Source organism: Urocampus carinirostris, chromosome 12 (genome assembly GCF_059441175.1).
Source record: "Urocampus carinirostris isolate Australia breed hairy pipefish chromosome 12, RoL_Ucar_1.0, whole genome shotgun sequence".
Lineage (NCBI taxonomy): Eukaryota > Metazoa > Chordata > Actinopteri > Syngnathiformes > Syngnathidae > Urocampus > Urocampus carinirostris.
The window spans coordinates 31,495,349-31,512,288 of NC_142360.1; the positions used below are offsets into that span (position 1 = coordinate 31,495,349).

The window sequence follows — 16,940 nt, forward strand, 5'->3', positions numbered from 1 at the left end:
CGTCCGAGATTAAACAAATGTGTAGCAAATGGGCCGAGTTACAGAATTTCACCACACCGATAAAGCTGCAGCCACCAGAGTCATCATGACTTTAATGACACTGTAATGAACCACTTCCGAAAAGTGCTAAAAAGAAGGCAGAAGCAAGTAAGAACATCCTGTAGCCAGTCATCCGTAGCAAAGAGATTTGAACGTGTGAGCACCCCTCAGACAGAAGAGCTCCCCGAAGTTTTTATGGAAGGGGACTCTCCTTCCAAACAATAATTTTCCTTCCTCCTCCATCCCTCTCACTGTCCATCTGCGCCTTCTGCTGACCACCACAAAGGTAAAAAATCCTATTCATAATTCTTTTCTTTATCCTTTTTTTATTTTTACACGTTCATGTTAGCGTAATCTTTCATACTGAAGATTACACTAACGCGAACGTACGATTAGCCTGGGTTACATTTGTGTTATTTGTGTCTTAAAGGTAAACATTCAGGGTGTTGGAACGGATTAAAACGATTTACATTATTTGTAATGGGAAAAATGATTTCTGTGTTCGAACAAATCGCTTTTCGAACGGGGTTCTGGAACGGATTATGGTCGAGAACCGAGGTTCCACTGTATATGTTATTAGCAGCTCACCAGAAATACATAGTGAAATGTTAGCGTTCACCATTATCATTGCCAAGGTTAAATGTTTTAAAAGAAATGTTAAATGCCTGTTTTGATGATGTATTTGTAAAAAAAACTAAAAACAAAGTTAAAATGGAAAAAAAAAATAATAGACAGCCTTTTCAAAATTATAAAAATGCTGGTCGAGTCCTGTGGTTTTGTGCTACGAGAAATATATAAGTTAAATAAATAAAATCAAGCAACAGAATGTTTAATACAAGTGGGGTTTCCCCGTCGTTAGGTAGTTGTCAAAATTAAAATCTGACTTAATAAGCCCTCAAAAAATGCATAGGAATTGAAAGGAATGTCACTGGGTTCCACTCATATTGAATCCTTCAGGACTGACGGAGTATTTTCTGTTGCATAAAGTGCAGTCAAATGCAGGTGAAATCAGTTAAAATGTAGATGAGGGAAGGTAAGTGGGTGTTGGCACACATGGAGAAGAAGATTCAAAGGGTATGAATGGGGAAATGTCACTCTCTGGACTGGTAGAAGAGGATGTATCCAGACTCGGAGTTCTTGGAGATGTCTGAGGTAAGCCCATAAAACTCTTCAATGGCATGGGCGTCGATTTTCTGCAGGGAGAAGTATGTTGAAATGGAGGTTTTTAATCGATGAGACAGACACGGTGCGAGTACAGGAAAAGGACATCAAAGAAAAGAAGGGGGAGTGGTAGAGGGTGACGCACCTCCACGATGTCATCATCGAACAGCAGCCAGAAACCGTGACTCTTCACAATGGTGATGTAATGCCCTCTGTTTGGACCACTGACCAAACACAGACAATATACACAAGAGTCAAGTTCTCTCGTACTGTAATTTTTCGCTACTTTGGGTCTTCAGTGCATCACTGGTTGAAAAATATTTCAAGATCGGTTATCCCCGATGGCATATTGCTGTGAGGACTGGCAGAGCGCACTTTTGTCCGCCTAAAATGAACTACACTTGTGTGCCAACTTTCCATTATCCCAAATCCCATATTGGTGAGAGCAGGGACCAGCAGAAGGAACTTTGGTCAGGTGACATGGGGCCCAAGCCCACCTAAAACAATATACACAGTTGTGGCCACAATCCATAATCCCCAGTCGACAATTGCTGAGAGCGGGGGCCGAAAGAGCAAAATGTGTGTCATGTGCGGTGGGCTCTTTATTTCTAGTCTTTCCTCCTAAAATGAACAGATATGTGCTGCAACAATCCAAATATTGCAGCGAGCTACCTAGCAGAAAGGCAATATTGTTGGGAGGGATGCCGCTTTGTGGCAGCAATCCATTATTCCCGGTCAAGTATTGCTGAGAGCAGGGGGCAACAGAGAGCATCTTTTTCCTCTCTCATTGTAGCACGCCTAAAATGAACTGCACTGCTTTGGCCTCGATCCATTTCCCTAGTCGAGTATTGCTGATAGCAAAGACATAGTTGTCATGTATGTTGGCTTTTTATCCCCGGTTCTTTCTGCCTAAAATTAACACCATTGTGCAGCTACGATCTATTATCCTCCATCCAAAATTGATGCGAGCAGGAACCGGCAGAGCAAATTCTTGTCAGGAAGCATGCGGTTCTGGCGTGGGTAAAATGAAACGCTCAGTTGTGGCCATGATCTATTATCCCCGGTCGACAATAGCTGAGAGCTAGAGCTGACAGTGTGCTTTTTTTCCAGGTCAGGTTCGTGAAGCCCGCAATGTGGCTCGCTTGAAATGAACTGCACTGTTTTGGCCGCTATCCATTATCGCCAGTCGATTACTGCTGAGAGCGGGGAAAGAGAGCGCAAATTGGTGTAATTCCTGGCGGCCTTTTCTCCCAGTTCTTTCTCCCTAAAATGAACCGCACTATTTAAAACGTGATCCATCATCGCCAGTCGACTATGGCTCCGAGCGGAGACCTTAAGAGAAAATGATCTTTTTGTTCTCCCTGCCTAAAATGAACAACACTCGTTTGACCGTGATCCATTACCTCCAGTTGAGTATTACTGTAAGCCGCGGGCAAGCACGGCAACATGTTAAAAATGAGAAGGGACTACTTTACAGTAATTGGCATATCGCGGATGGTTCTGGTCCACATTAACTATGATAAATGAGGGATTAGTAAAAAAATAGCCTAGTAGTACTTAATGTAAAATAATTTGACTATGAAAAGGTCTACCGACAACAGATTTATAAACGTGCACTTTGTAGTATTAGATCAAAAATTGCATATTTAGTAATTATGTAAAAGTAAAACAAATTGCGAGTTCTCGTCCCCATTAACTGCTCTAAATAACGGAATACAGTGCTGCATCTGTTTTATGTGCCTACCTGCCGCAATGGACCACCACAGCCACAAGGTCGTACATGCGGTCCAGGTTTACGGCGTCGCCGGACGTGTTAAAGAGGCGCAACTCTAGTGGGAAGACCACACGGTAGGACAACTTGGTGTAGCGGTGTAGCTGCTCCATGTACTTGAACCTCTTCAAGTGCAGCGCCAGGATCATAGGAAGCTTCTTCACACACATCCTGTACATTTGTATTTTTAATCAAAGATTATTCGTTTTCCCCATGCAGATGTTTTGGACGCTGCGTGCTCACTGACCGCTTCTGAGCCTCCTGCTTGCTGCAGCACATCTCACAGTAGTACTTGTATTCGCTGCACAGAGTCTCTGTGTTGCTGAAGTCCCTGCAGAGCCGCAAAAGAAAATAGGAATGTGGCAAGTGAGAGATTACTCAACTTGACCTGATTTTTGCCCATTGGGTGCAGTTTCAGAATAAAGGAAACTACCTGAGACAGTGCGTTATGGAAGTGTTCTGCTCCACGTCGACTGAAAGGTCAAGGAAGTCTTCATCTTTGCTGCTTACCTGCCAAACATTTGGGGGGTCTTTAGTTTGCCTTTTTTTCCCCCTCAATGGGTACAGGTCGGATGAGCTTTAGATGAATGTACTTCATGAGTAGAAAATAGATACTAAGTTTCTGAATCTTACAAATGGACAAGTTCTATTTACCGTAAAATCCGGACTATAGAGCGCACCTGATTATAAGCCGCACCCACCACATTTTAAGAGGATAACCGCTTTTGTACTTACACAAGCCGCACCTGTATATAAGCCGCATGCGCCCACATTAAAACATGTAACACAATCACAAAATTAACCCTAACCCTACTTTGAGTCCCGTGATTTGAACTGAGGGGGAGACTTTGAAGAGGTTTATTGTTTTATATTCTTTATTAATTATGCATTGTCCGTTATCGGTCAAATCATAATACACTACAAAGCCAAGAGGCCGAGACACTTGCTCCCAGCCAAGAGGCTGAGTCAAGGTCCTAGCCACAGGGCCAAGCAGCGATTTTAACTGAATATAAAGAATGCAGTTTCAAAACTAACCAGTTTACAACCCCCGCCGGCAAACTGAACAAAAAATTATACCGGTACTTAAAGTTTGATGCAGACCTGCAGAGTCCGGGTCCCGTTAAAAGTAATCCAAGGGAAAAAAGTGTATATTTCCAAAGGTAAGGGTGGGAAAAATATATATCCACCTTTGTCTGCGGTGTCCACAAACACTCACCTTTACCGGTCCCCACTTCCCGTCATCCTTCGCGTCTGTTACGCCCCTTCTTTTTAATTGGTCAGTGCAAGACTTATCAGAACAAGTGTCCAAAATAAATACATATAAATACATAACAAAAATATACAGTTGCAAATACATATTATACATGGTTACACACATTTACAAAGAAAGACGGTACACCGACAGAGTTTTCAAAGCTTTAATAATAATATTATAACTTTCATCCCAAACCGTGCCTGTGAAGGGTAGCAAAACGCTACTAACAAGACGCTCGCAACACGGTTAGAGTGTCTGTTACAAAAAACATACCGTACATATAGAAATAACGGTAAATCAATCTCATCTTCCTCCCTACAACTATCGTTATCAAAGTTGCCCTCCTTTAGTATGGTAAAGAAACTTTGTCATATTAACGATGACCTCCTTTAGTATGGGAAAGAATCTTTGTCACATAAACGTCGTCCCACGCTCCCTTATTCAAAAACACGCTAGCAACACGCTCGCAAGGTAAAGTTTGCTTGCAGTAGCTCTGTTTCCTTCTTTATCGGGCTGCTCGATTGAGTTTAGCTTGTAAGCTGCGTCTTGTGCCTTGAACTTGAGCGCCGCTGGCGGCTGTTACAAAAATTACAATAATTGGCCGCATCACTGAATAAGCCGCAGGGTTGAACGTTTGGGAAAAAAGTAGCGGCTTATAGTCCGGAATTTACGGTAAACATTTGAAAGTCTATTTTGACACTGCAACCACTTTTTCAATGCCTCGTCCACAACAAGTACAATTTCAAAATAAGCAACTCCACCTGGAGAAACTACAGTGGAACCTCGGTTTTCGAACGACTCACAGTTCGAATGAAAAATTCGAGAAATTCTTGCGTCGTAGTTCGAACAAAAATCAGAGTTCGAATGCCGGTACGACAGCTATGGCTAACTGTAGTGCAGTGGTACCGTCTAGGGGTGGATGTTTCACATCATATTTTTTTTACTCCTTTTAATTTTCTCAGGTGCAACTGCACCTCCACTACACTAGGGAACGTCCGAGATTCAACAAATGTGTAGCAAATGGGCCGAGTTACAGAATTTCGTCGAACTCCACCACCCCGATGAAGCTGCAGCCACCAGAGTCATCAATGACTTTAACGACACTGTCATGAACCACTTCCGAAAAGTGCTAAAAAGAAGGCAGAAGCAAGTGTCATTGGATAGATATTTTAAGAGAAAAGAACATCCTGTAGCCGAGTCATCCGTAGCAAAGAGATTTGAATGTGTGAGCACCCCTCAGACAGAAGAGCTCCCCGAAGTTTTTATGGAAGGGGACTGTCCTTCCAAACAATAATTTTCCTTCCTCCTCCATCCCTCTCCACCGTCCACCTGCGCCTTCTGCTGACCACCACAAAGGTAAAAAATCCTACTCATAATTATTTTCTTTATCCTTTTTTTTTTTTAATTTTTACACGTTCATGTTAGCGTAATCTTTCATACGGAAGACTACGATAACGCGAACGTACGATTAGCCTGGGTTACATTTATGTTTATGTTATTTGTGTCTTAAAGGTAAACAAAGGTAAACATTCAAGGTGTTGGAACGGTTTAAAACGATTTACATTATTTGTAATGGGAAAAATGATTTCAGTGTTCGAACAAATCGCTTTTGGAACAGGTTTCTGGAATGAATTTTGGTCGAGAACCGAGGTTCCACTGTATTTGTGTCCGGTGAGCACATACCGTTTCGCAGTTAAGGCAGCGCGTCTCATTTGTGAGCGTTCCTTGGAAGATGTCGTGCACCCAGGTGGGCTCCGCCTTATTCTCGCCCGGCACGGTGGTGGTGGTGGTCTCGGCCTCCGCAGGGGGTCCGTTATGCTTGAGCCGACCGTTCTGCTTCTCTTGCTTTTTCTCTTCCTGCAGGATGTCGGCCACTGTGTTCAGCAGGTAGTTGAGGAACTCGTGGGCATCCTGCTGCATGTAGTTGTCAAAAAGGTCTGCAAAAATAAATACAAGTTAACTCATTCACTACCATCGACGGTGATATACAAAGTTTCGTTTTATTATCGATTATCTATCTACTACCAAAATTCCTGACTACTGAGCGCACCTGATTAACCCTTGTGGCATGTGATTTTTTTTTATGACAGAATGATTACGACTGTAAATTATTTGAACATGAACTTGAAGAGTGATACCTCAGTCATTTATGGATCTCATCTCATCTCATCAGCTACTCCGCTTATCCTCAGTAGGGTCGTGGGGGTGCTGGAGCCCATCCCAGCAATCATCGGGCTGTGGGCAGGGGACACCCTGAACTGGTTGCCAGCCAATCGCAGGGCACACTGGGACAGACAACTCGCTCGCTCATTCATACCTAGGGACAATTTGGACCGGCCAATTCACCTGAAATGCATGTTTTTGGAATGTGGGAGGAAACCGGAGTGCCTGGAGGAAACCCACGCAAGCACGGGAAGAACATACAAACTCCGCACAGGAAGTCTGGAGCTGGATTTGAACCCACGCAGGAGGTTCCCAAGACATGAACTGCGCCGCACATGCGCTAACCACTGCGCCGCCGTGCTGCCTCATTTATGGCTCTTTTTTTTTTTTTTTAATTCATCCAACCATTTAAAATGTTTAGTGGCACCAGGCCTATCCATACACATGTGTGCAATACCAGAAATCACTGTCAAAGATCATGCAACTGCAGTCAGGCTGCAATCCTGCAGTCAGAGATATGCAGGCAAAATTATTATTTGGGCTTCGGAACCACCAGCTGGTGTAGTAGTGTGAACACTCAAAAAATGGTTTTACTTCGCATACAATTTTCTTCACGGCGCTAAAAAAAAAGGTACCAAATTCCTAAGAAATTTAAATACACAAGTTTATGATATATCAAAACATATTAACTATAATGGATGTCTATAAGTCCAAATAATCTACATATCATGTTTTGTGTATAGTATGTGGTTGGCTCCAAAATGCAACAACATAAATCACAGCACAATGCCAATAATCTACATGTTCTCACAACCTGGGGATGCCCCCAAGTGTTAACTTTTCAATACACTCTTTTTGATTGAAAACACAAAAAAACATGAAAGTGTACATAAGACATACCTGATCACGAAAATCACCAGTTCAAATTTAACAATGACTCTTAAACTTATTTTTGTACAAAGCGCCCAGAATTTTTCGAGTTAACGTTACGTCACCAGGACGCACGCTTCACCGGCACGACCGAGACGCCAGTAAATACAGGGGTGGGGGACTATGCGCTGCAATAACAGCTGAATCATTGACACACACTGCTCACTCGATATAGAGTTTCTAGCAGTATCGTGTAGACCCTCCTATCTACCGAAAGAGCTAACTGTGGTCATTGTGGTTGCTGTTTACGGTCCACCGGATGCTAACGTTAGCATAGCGCTAAATGTCCTGCCCGCTGCTATCAATAAACAGCAGCTTGCACACCCTGACGGAGCTTTTATCGTCGCCGGCGACTTTAATCAGGCATGGTTAAGGACTGTACTTCCCAAATTCATTCAAAACGTGGACCGTGTGTACAGTGAGATCAAACATCTAGTTGGATCCGACCATCTTTGTCTGTCCCTCACCCCCTCAAACACCCCCCTCCGGAGGAAAACAAAGCCTGCAGCAAGGACAGTACAAACATCTTCTTTGTTTTTCTTATCCTCACTGTAAAACGTGGACCTGGAGTGCCACGTCTAATTTTGTTGTCACAATATATTCAACCTATGTTGTAACAATGACAATAAAGGTATATTCTATTCTATTCTACGTGCTTACGGAACACGCGTCGATTCAAGATTGCGATTACAAAAACGAGCACGTTTTTACTACTGCGCCGATAGAAAACGTAAATGAGGGCTACGTCACATAAAATCTGAGCCCTATAATTCTGGATGACAGCGACAGGGCAACTATACTGTGGAGAATAGTGCCAGATTTCAATGAGACTTCGCCTTTCTGTGTTTTTGTTATTGGCCGTTGCCACGGTAAGAGACAAACGTGTTACATCCACTTGTTACCGTTCCTCAAGGGTTAAAGGAAACTTCAGTAACCTGATATAGACGCCGATGATACGGAAAGAGAAGTGTGGTGTTTTTGATCGATAATTCCACTGGTGTGCAATTCAGGTGTATCCATTTCGGACTTGATTTGCGGGTGAAAACTGAAAAAGTTGAAATATCGTGAGCGCATTGTATAATTGTATTGAGTATAGTGAATAAAATACTCTCAAACCTCCCGTTTTGCTTCTGTTGTATGAATAGTGTTCGGAAAAACATGTTTATTTCTCCCTACACGGGCATCATAAATGTTTCAATGTCACAGCGGAGTTTTGTATTTAGAACGAAAGAGCAGCTCACCGTTTTCACCAGGGCCGCCACGAAAAAAAAAAGCCGCACCGTATTTAAAAGCTCCAGTATTTGATATGTAGCAAAAAAGTCACCAATTTACGGTATTCATTCTCACCGTTCTCCTTGCGTAGACGCGAGATGAACTTCTTTGGCGGTATGACGCCCACTTTCTTCTTCTGCGTGGCGATAGAGTGGAAGAGGTCAGCCAAGCAAGTGAGCAGGTTTTCCTTCTTCTTCTGCTGGGCTTTGTAGGCCAGCACGTTCTCGCGGAATGGCCGACAGAAGTAGAGCGCCTGCAGCACCGAGTTGCAGTAGCACGTGTTGCCAAACTGCCAGCGGAGAAGCCAGAAGGACAAAATGAGCTTCCTCACTCTGGAGTACCACGAGGGCAATGATGGCCCCCGGGTCAATTTGACCCTGAAGCGTCTTCATTCATCCAAATTGTTTCTCATTAGTCACTCCATTACCGAACATTACAACATTATCTAACTCACAGATATAATGGAACAGTACCTTTCAATTCCGTTAAAATCTTTTCACAATAAACCTCAGGTCAATTTAACCGAGGGCATGTTCGATTATTCGCAATTAACCTACCCATCGTAAATCACCTTTCAAAAATTCTCAGAAGGCACAAAACTGTTTTGTTACGTTTGTTCACAAGCAGAAATATTGCTCCTTGGTCAGTTTGACACAGACTGTGTCGACAGGACACTCTGAATTATTTTACCACTAGATGTCGCTGTATGGTGTAGTGAAACCGAAAACGAGTGCTACAAAGCACAAGGAAGAAAACGAACTATCTAGAGTCAAACTGACCAAACTGTACCATTCTTCTTAGTTTTTTTTTTTGCCCAGTCTTTCACAAGGTTTTTGGTTTCTGGGAGTACCTGAAGCCGCGAGATAGTGGACAATAATGTCAGCTCCCTGTAGGGTAGACTCCAGGGTTGGGTAGGGTTACTTTAACTTGATTACTTTCAATTACTTTTGGATTACTCCAATACCAAATATGCTAAAAAAGGCAAAATAAACTAATTAGGAATAAAATTACTAAGTTTTGTGGAGGCTTGGGGAGTAACGGAACACATGGAACGGCAAAAATGATGTTGGCAAGCTGTTTTGATTTATTTTCATTTTGTTTCTGTCGAATTTTATGTTAGTTTTGCCGGAGATCAAAGAGATCAAAGCCAGGAGAGAAAGCTTACCACGTGTTGTGAGTCATAATTTTATTCATATTTAGTTTCTTTTGTCTTTTATTAGCATATTTGGTATTGGAGTAATCCAAAAGTAATTGAAAGTAATCCAGTTAAAGTAACCCTATCCAACCCTGAGGGTAGCCTCATGTTATATAAAAGCATTAGGAATGTTGTGACCTACAAGTACTCAAAATAAATGCACTTTACATAAGAGTGCATGCATTTTTTAAATAAATTACGTTTTTTACCACCAATAGGCACAAAATAATACACAATATATCTATAGAGCGACTGACTGACAAACGGAAGATCAACAACTATTGCAGTCAATGGAATGTCTTACAAATTACAATTTGTTCCATCCATATTTTCATCTCTAAAAGGTGTTTCAATCATGATAACTCACAAATTCGACCAACTCAGCCCCCACCCCGCCAAAAAAACAGAAAAGGATATGAAAAACACGATTATTGCTGCAACACTTGTAGGCAGAGAATATTACAATTCTCACAAACACATTCTTGAACCTTGGTGAAAGATTATGTGAAAATATTGAAAAGGATAAAAGAGTCTTTATGAGCTGTTGAGTTTTGTTGAATTTTAGACAAGGTTTTTGAACACTAAAAAGTGCTCTCCAAGTTTATCTCATTTTCCATTAATTTAAACAGGAAAAAAATACTGGATTGTTCTAAAAATCAGACAGGGCTCAAGGTTGTGTATGTACCTTCAAAATATTCGACTTGCTGATGCCATATTCTGGCTAAAATCATCATTGCAGCTCCTCTTGTTGCGCGTGCAAGTATGTGATACTCTTAGATGTGCTTGAATTAACCCTTTTTTTCATCTTTTTATGGGTTTTGGTTGGCAATTGGGCTGTATTTGAAACAGTCCCTCTGCTCCCATCTACTATGGATGAATGTTACAGTTACTCGGTTGATCACATTATGAAAACAACAATAATGAACAATGGCGTGTTTTTTTTCCTGCTTATTCGGGACATTTCCTGCAGAACATTAGACAAGATCTCATGGCACAGTAGTTAAAAATCACTGTCTTAAGATAGTTAATGTAATGCTTACTTACATTGACCAGACCAAAATAGTGTTCATTGATGGGGAATTGCTCGGGGCCGATGTCTTTCTCCAGAGCGGAGGCATTGGTGCCCTGCAAACATAGAGAGATGCAGACTTAACTCAAAGTTGATCTCAGCCAAATCCTTTCCCACAGTGCACCTCATTGGCTGGACGAAAGCGGATCCGGCCTAAATTGTGCAGGTGTGTTTTACAGATGATTGCCGGACTCGAGCGCTTATCTCGACGCAAAGTCGGGCTTTTCCCCTGCATGAGCTCAAAGCGAAGCTTTGTCTGGATGACACCGGCCACAATTTAGACGGGTATCTTTGACCAACCGAGGCGGACGGTTGCGAGCGTCAAAGCAAAGATGCTGAACGCCGCTTTGTGCAAGCGATCCGGGAAAAGTAGTGGAATTAGTCCACTTTTACATCAATCATTCTCCATGGATTCATTGTTTCTTTTTTTCATCAGCATCAATTTGAACATCCAGTCAGGAATGAGCCTGGATACAGAATAAACAATGTCATTTGAGATTCAGGCAAACCATTTAAGAGAGGGGTTGTCAAACATGAAGCCTACAGGCTGGATCAGGCCCGCTAAAGTATAACAATCCTGAAAGTAGAAAAGGAAAAAAACGAGCCGTGACTTTTCCGTCGGCGTGCATTTGTCTGAGATACATAAACTCACGTGAACTCCGATTTTCCTATGCTTCTCAGCGATTCGCTTCCGATAGAATGAGTGTCGCGATCGTACTCGGTATAATGTGTTTATTTAGAAATATTGACTGCCTTGATTAAAAAAAAAGCGATTGTTTTCTATATAGTGAGTTTATAAAGACATTCACACGAAGCTCTCAATCACTGGAGGCGACCCAATGGAGCTTATTACTATAATATTCATGACCAGGGGTGATTTTAGGTTCAAAACCTTGGGGATGCCGAGTACTCGGAGTGTCTCATCATTCTCCCTTTCCACCAGCAACCACATACAATCATCTTTTAGCCATTCAAAATATCAATTAAGTCATTTAAATAAGTAATAAAAAATAAAATGACAAATAAAAAAATCGACATCTGTCTCCTCAAAGACAAGGTGTTTCATTTCCAAGAAGATAAAAAAATTGTATCATAAAATCAGTAGAAATTAATGTTTTTAATGGTTTATAGATAATCCATCAAAAAGTGATGATAAAGTGGTCAACTGATGAGAAAATACCTAATCATCAGAAAACATCTTAACTAAGCTGCTAAGAATCAAAATGGAACCATTTCCGACACTAAGTTGTTCCCACTTTTGTTTTCCTTTCTTTTTTTATTTTTCTTTTTTAAATCTAGTGTTTATCATACTTAAGCTTATCCTGTCCTATATTAAGGGAGAGTTTTCCAAATTCTATAACTTTTGGGGTTGTTTGCACTGAATTTGGGAGTGCTTGAGCCCCCCAAAAATGGGCTGTTACGCCCATGTTCACGATCACGACCAGCACTAAAAAAGCAGGCTTTATATAGCGTATTATAGCAGCCATATTTTAATGAATAACTGCTCCAAATATTGGTTATCCGCCTTCTCTTAATACTAATAATCGGTATCAGCCCTGAAAAACCCATATAGGTCGATTCTTAGTAGGTAGTGTATTTCTCATATGGTAATAATAACTCATACTACTTATGTCAAGAAAAGAAAAAGTGGTCGGACAAATATGTACAATATGGATTTTGATGTACCGCGAAAAGGGAGTCAGTGTTTTATCTGCATGATTTGCAATTCAAAGTTGAGCAATTCTAGCCACGCGTCGGCCAAACTCAAAGAATACTTTGATAAGCAGCATGGGGTCAGATTTTGTTACATGTGACAGCATCTTCTTTTGCTGTCGGTCTTTTGCACTCTCCCGCAATAATCGAATAGAATAGAATAGAATATGCCTTTATTGTCATTGTTACAACATGGGATATGCTGTGACAACGAAATTGGACGACTCCAGTTCCACATTTACAGTGAGGATAAGGAAACAAAGACGCAAAGGAACAAAGAACTAACTGACTTTGTTGTCGGGGGGGGGGGGGGGGGGGGGGGGTGTTTGAGGGTCAAACAGAGTTGCAGGACACAACTAAATGTTTGATCTTACATTACACATAGTCCAGCGTTTTTCCGAATTGCTCAGTCCACAATTGAATGGATTTGGGAGTACAGTCCATAAACATGCCCGATTAAAGTCGCCGTCGACGATAAAGCTCTGTTGGGGTGTGCAAGCTGCTGTTTAGCAGCGGGCAGTAGATTTAGCGCTATGCTAACATTAGCATCCGGTGAAACTGTTAGCGGTGGAAAGTATATAGCAAACAAAGACCACAGTTAACTCTCCCGGTACATAGCTAGAAACTCCATATCGAGTGAGCAGTGTGTGTCAATGGTTCCGCTATTATTGTAGCGCGTAGTCTCCAACCCCTGTTTTAACCGGAGTCTTCGTCTCATTCGAGCCGGTGATGTAATGCGGCGTCGGGAAAGCCAAGACTCTGTGATGGCAAAAAAAAAAAGTCCTCCAATTCCGGACGTTGTTGGTGGCGATCCGCAGCTCAATTCACTCATTGTGGACGGATGGATCTGGCGTTGGTTGAACATGCTTGGGAGCGCTGGTCTGTGTGGTCGCCTTCTTAGCTTAGCTCAGCCTTTGCTCCGTCGTTGTCATTGTCGGCAGGCGGCAAATCTTCCAGGGAGATCCGGTGGTCTCTCTATGTCCCTCAGGATGTAGTGGATATTATTGTAAATGCGAAGGGAGTCGAAGGGAAAATAAGAGGGATCAGGGGACACTGAAAAACAAAAGACGAACTGGAGCCCGAGCCGCAGCGTCTACCCAACGCGCCGCCATCTTGATCTCCGATCTCCTGTCCCATCTTGAGTCTCGTTACATTTCCAAGAGCTTTCAAATGACTTCAGTTAAATGCGACACATAAGGTAGTCCGACTTCCATTCAGTCCAAACTTTTACCTCTGAAAACGTTCAAACAGTACTTTAGCTTTGTTGAATATTTTGCAGCGACCTTTGTAACTCTAAAAATTAAAGATTACAATACCGGGTTTTAACGCTTGTTTTTTTTTTTATTTGCACATACTTTGACAGACACTCCTGCTTAAGTGAAACACCATCTTTTTACTTTGGCTTGGTGAGTCAATGTGTTGCTGCCTGTTGGTTTCGCCATGACAAGGGGGTTCGCATTTGAGTCTCGACTCAAATCAACAATATCAATGCTATGATTGACTGTGTCGCGCATGTTCACCTTATCTATCATTTGCTGTACATCTGTCACTCACCAAGCTATAAGGGAAATATTTTTTTTATTATTTAAAACAAAAACAAAAAAATAATTCAATTGTATGCACTAAATACATGTTGGTGATAGGAATGAGTGGAGAGGTGTTGTGAAAGGATAGTGGAATGTTTGGACGCGTTCTAAGGGATGGGCAGGGCACCTGTATGATGCGGCAGGGGTAAACCAGTGAAAGCTGTCAGGCCCTGCTGTTAAAATGAATAGTGTGTTGTGTCACCCTGACCCGAGTGACATGGCTGCTTTCTTGTGTCCCGTTTCATCTGGAGGGACCAAAGCATGACCAACTTGGGTGCCGAGGTGCTTAACTTGTTTGGGTATTTGGGTTGGCCATGGTCCAAAAATTTGAGTGAGTGCGTTATTTGCTCCCTTTTCCGCTTTTTTATTCTCTTTGCTTTTGTGTTTGTCATGCTGTCGGTCACCCTTCTCAAGGGATATGACCAGGGTAGATAGATAGATAGGAATACATTTTCTTGTGCGCAAATGCGAGACCACTGTGCTTAGAGGGAACATCGGTCTAGAATTAAAAGAAAAAAAAGAAAAGAAAAATAATAAAATAAAAAATAATAAATAAAAACAATAAAAAATTAAAAAATTAAAAAAATAATAAAAGAAAAATAATAAAAGAAAAAGAAAAAATAATAAAAGAAAAGAAAAGAAAAGAGAAAAGAAAAGAAAAGAAAAGAAAAGAAAAAAAAAGAAAAGAAAAAAAAAGAAAAGAAAAGAAAAGAAAAGAAAAGAAAAGAAAAGAAAAGAAAAGAAAAGAGAAAAGAAAAGAAAAGAAAAGAAAAGAAAAGAAAAGAGAAAAGAAAAAAAATCTGATTTTTTAAAAACTCTATAGTAGGGGTTTGATAAATGTGCATATGAAACTGTCGGTGTTTGGTAGCTTCAACAGGGTGAAGAACCACTGTGGGTTAGGGTTAGAGTTCATCCATTGGGATATAGCTACAGTGAGGAGGGAGTAAAAAATACATTGTTCCTTTCCAAAGCACAATAATTTGAAAATGTACTATCCATGCAGCAACAATGCTCCAGATAAAGAGAAATGGCAAAATTAATTTGTCATTTAAAAAAAGTATGTCACTCATTTTTTTTCAAAATACTGTTTATAAAATTATTACAATCCAGTAGTCTTGATCACAATTAGAATTGATAAAAACGCAGTGAACATTGCTTACAACGAGATTAGACATTGCACTCCAAGAAAAACACATAATAAAGAGTCAAAACGTATAACCGTAAATAAAAAGAATGTCAGGATAAACTGGCAAAAATATTTATATGGTACTGCTTGGGGACTGGCTTAAGTTGTAAGGGTATCATCACAACAGTGCAAAGAAAAATAGTGCAATAGCATTCTGCAGCAACAATATTCCAATAAGTTGATAAGAAGATAAGAATACCCATATCTCTCTATATGGGCAAGATATACAGTACAGTGGAACCTCGCTACTTCGCAGTTCCACGTTCACGGGTTCAGAGCTTTGCGGGTCTAAAAAAAAAAAAAATAGTAAAAATACAATTTAAAGCATTTTTTTAAGCATTTTTGAAGGGGCGTCGCTACTTCGCAAATTTCCACCTTTCGTGGGTGGTTTTGGTCCCTATTAACCGGGTCTAAAAAATAATAATAAAATAAAATAATTTAAAACAAAAAAAATTTTCATTTTTTTTTGAAGGGGCGTCGCGACTTCGCGGATTTTCACTTTTCACGGGTGGTTTTGGTCCCCATTAACCGCGATAACCGTGGGATTACTGTATATCTTTCAGTCTCGTGTTCTTGTTTATGGTGGCGATGGCCCTAAGGAAGAAACTGAGCTTTAAATACAAACAAAACATTGAACGAAAAGAAAACTATGTGTTTTTTAAAAAAAGATAAAAACTGTGCTTTTTGTTTCGTCTTCACTTCGTCCAACGTATTGTATTGTACTGTATTAGGAACTTTATTCAACTTCTACATGACAAAATAATGGTACGGTCCATTACGTCATGGCGCAGGAAGTGTTTACTTTCCTAGAGTTATCACGCGACCCTGAACGTTCCGCTCAGCATTTCTCTTGCTCCAAGTCGCAAATGCAGCGCTGATAAACACAAACACCTTTCGATAAACAACACGGAGATCATTAATTTCCTACTCACCATATTACAAATGGAGGCGATGTTTCTGACAGTCATTTAGTTTACAGTGTCCGCCAGGCCGCCATCTTCAAGAAATAAACATGACTGACGGGGTGAACTAGACCATGCACACACAGCAAGAAGCGACCTGCAGCACCATAAGTGCGGCGGCGAACACCACCGAAATGCAGGAGAGGAACTCACATTGGAACCGTCTTCATCACTAAAATCAATAAAAATGTAACATTATGGCCCCGAGATACTAGCGACAGGTTAGCAAAACAAACAGGAAAAAGCTACTGCGGTGACTACACGCCTGCAAGGAGAACGATTGGCTTGTGATGATGATTGACGGAAATGGCCAGCCATTCAGAGAGATGAAACATTGGGACTCCGCTGCATTGTAACCAATCACTGACGTCTACAGTTAATTGGGCATCTAGCAGCCAGATGGGTGATTTAGCTCGGAAGGAAGCATTTGATTGACAAAACTATAGCCAATCAGAGAGTTGATTAGGAAAAGTGAGCTTTTTTGCTAACCAATCATTTGCATCTATTATCTTGCACTAGATTAATTCAATTCAAATACATTATAGATAGATAGATAGATAGATACTTTGTTCATCCCCGAAGGGAAATTCACATTTCCAGCAGCATCCCTGAGCTGAGAACAATCGAGAACAATCGAA

At 41.1% G+C, this 16,940-nt stretch overlaps 1 protein-coding gene across 1 annotated transcript; it reads right to left on the reverse strand.

The window, feature by feature from the left end:
- Window positions 1–847: 847 nt before the first annotated feature.
- usp46 (ubiquitin specific peptidase 46) lies at window positions 848–16,582 on the reverse strand. The gene is made up of 9 exons (XM_088349699.1): window positions 16,273–16,582; window positions 10,831–10,911; window positions 8,667–8,880; window positions 5,910–6,163; window positions 3,405–3,481; window positions 3,219–3,302; window positions 2,945–3,142; window positions 1,346–1,424; window positions 848–1,232 (listed from the first exon to the last, which is right to left on the reverse strand). Exons 1-9 carry the CDS (start codon window positions 16,306–16,308, stop codon window positions 1,131–1,133), a joined length of 1,125 nt encoding a protein of 374 aa, XP_088205825.1. The 5' UTR covers window positions 16,309–16,582; the 3' UTR covers window positions 848–1,130.
- Between the last annotated feature and the right edge of the window lie 358 nt (window positions 16,583–16,940).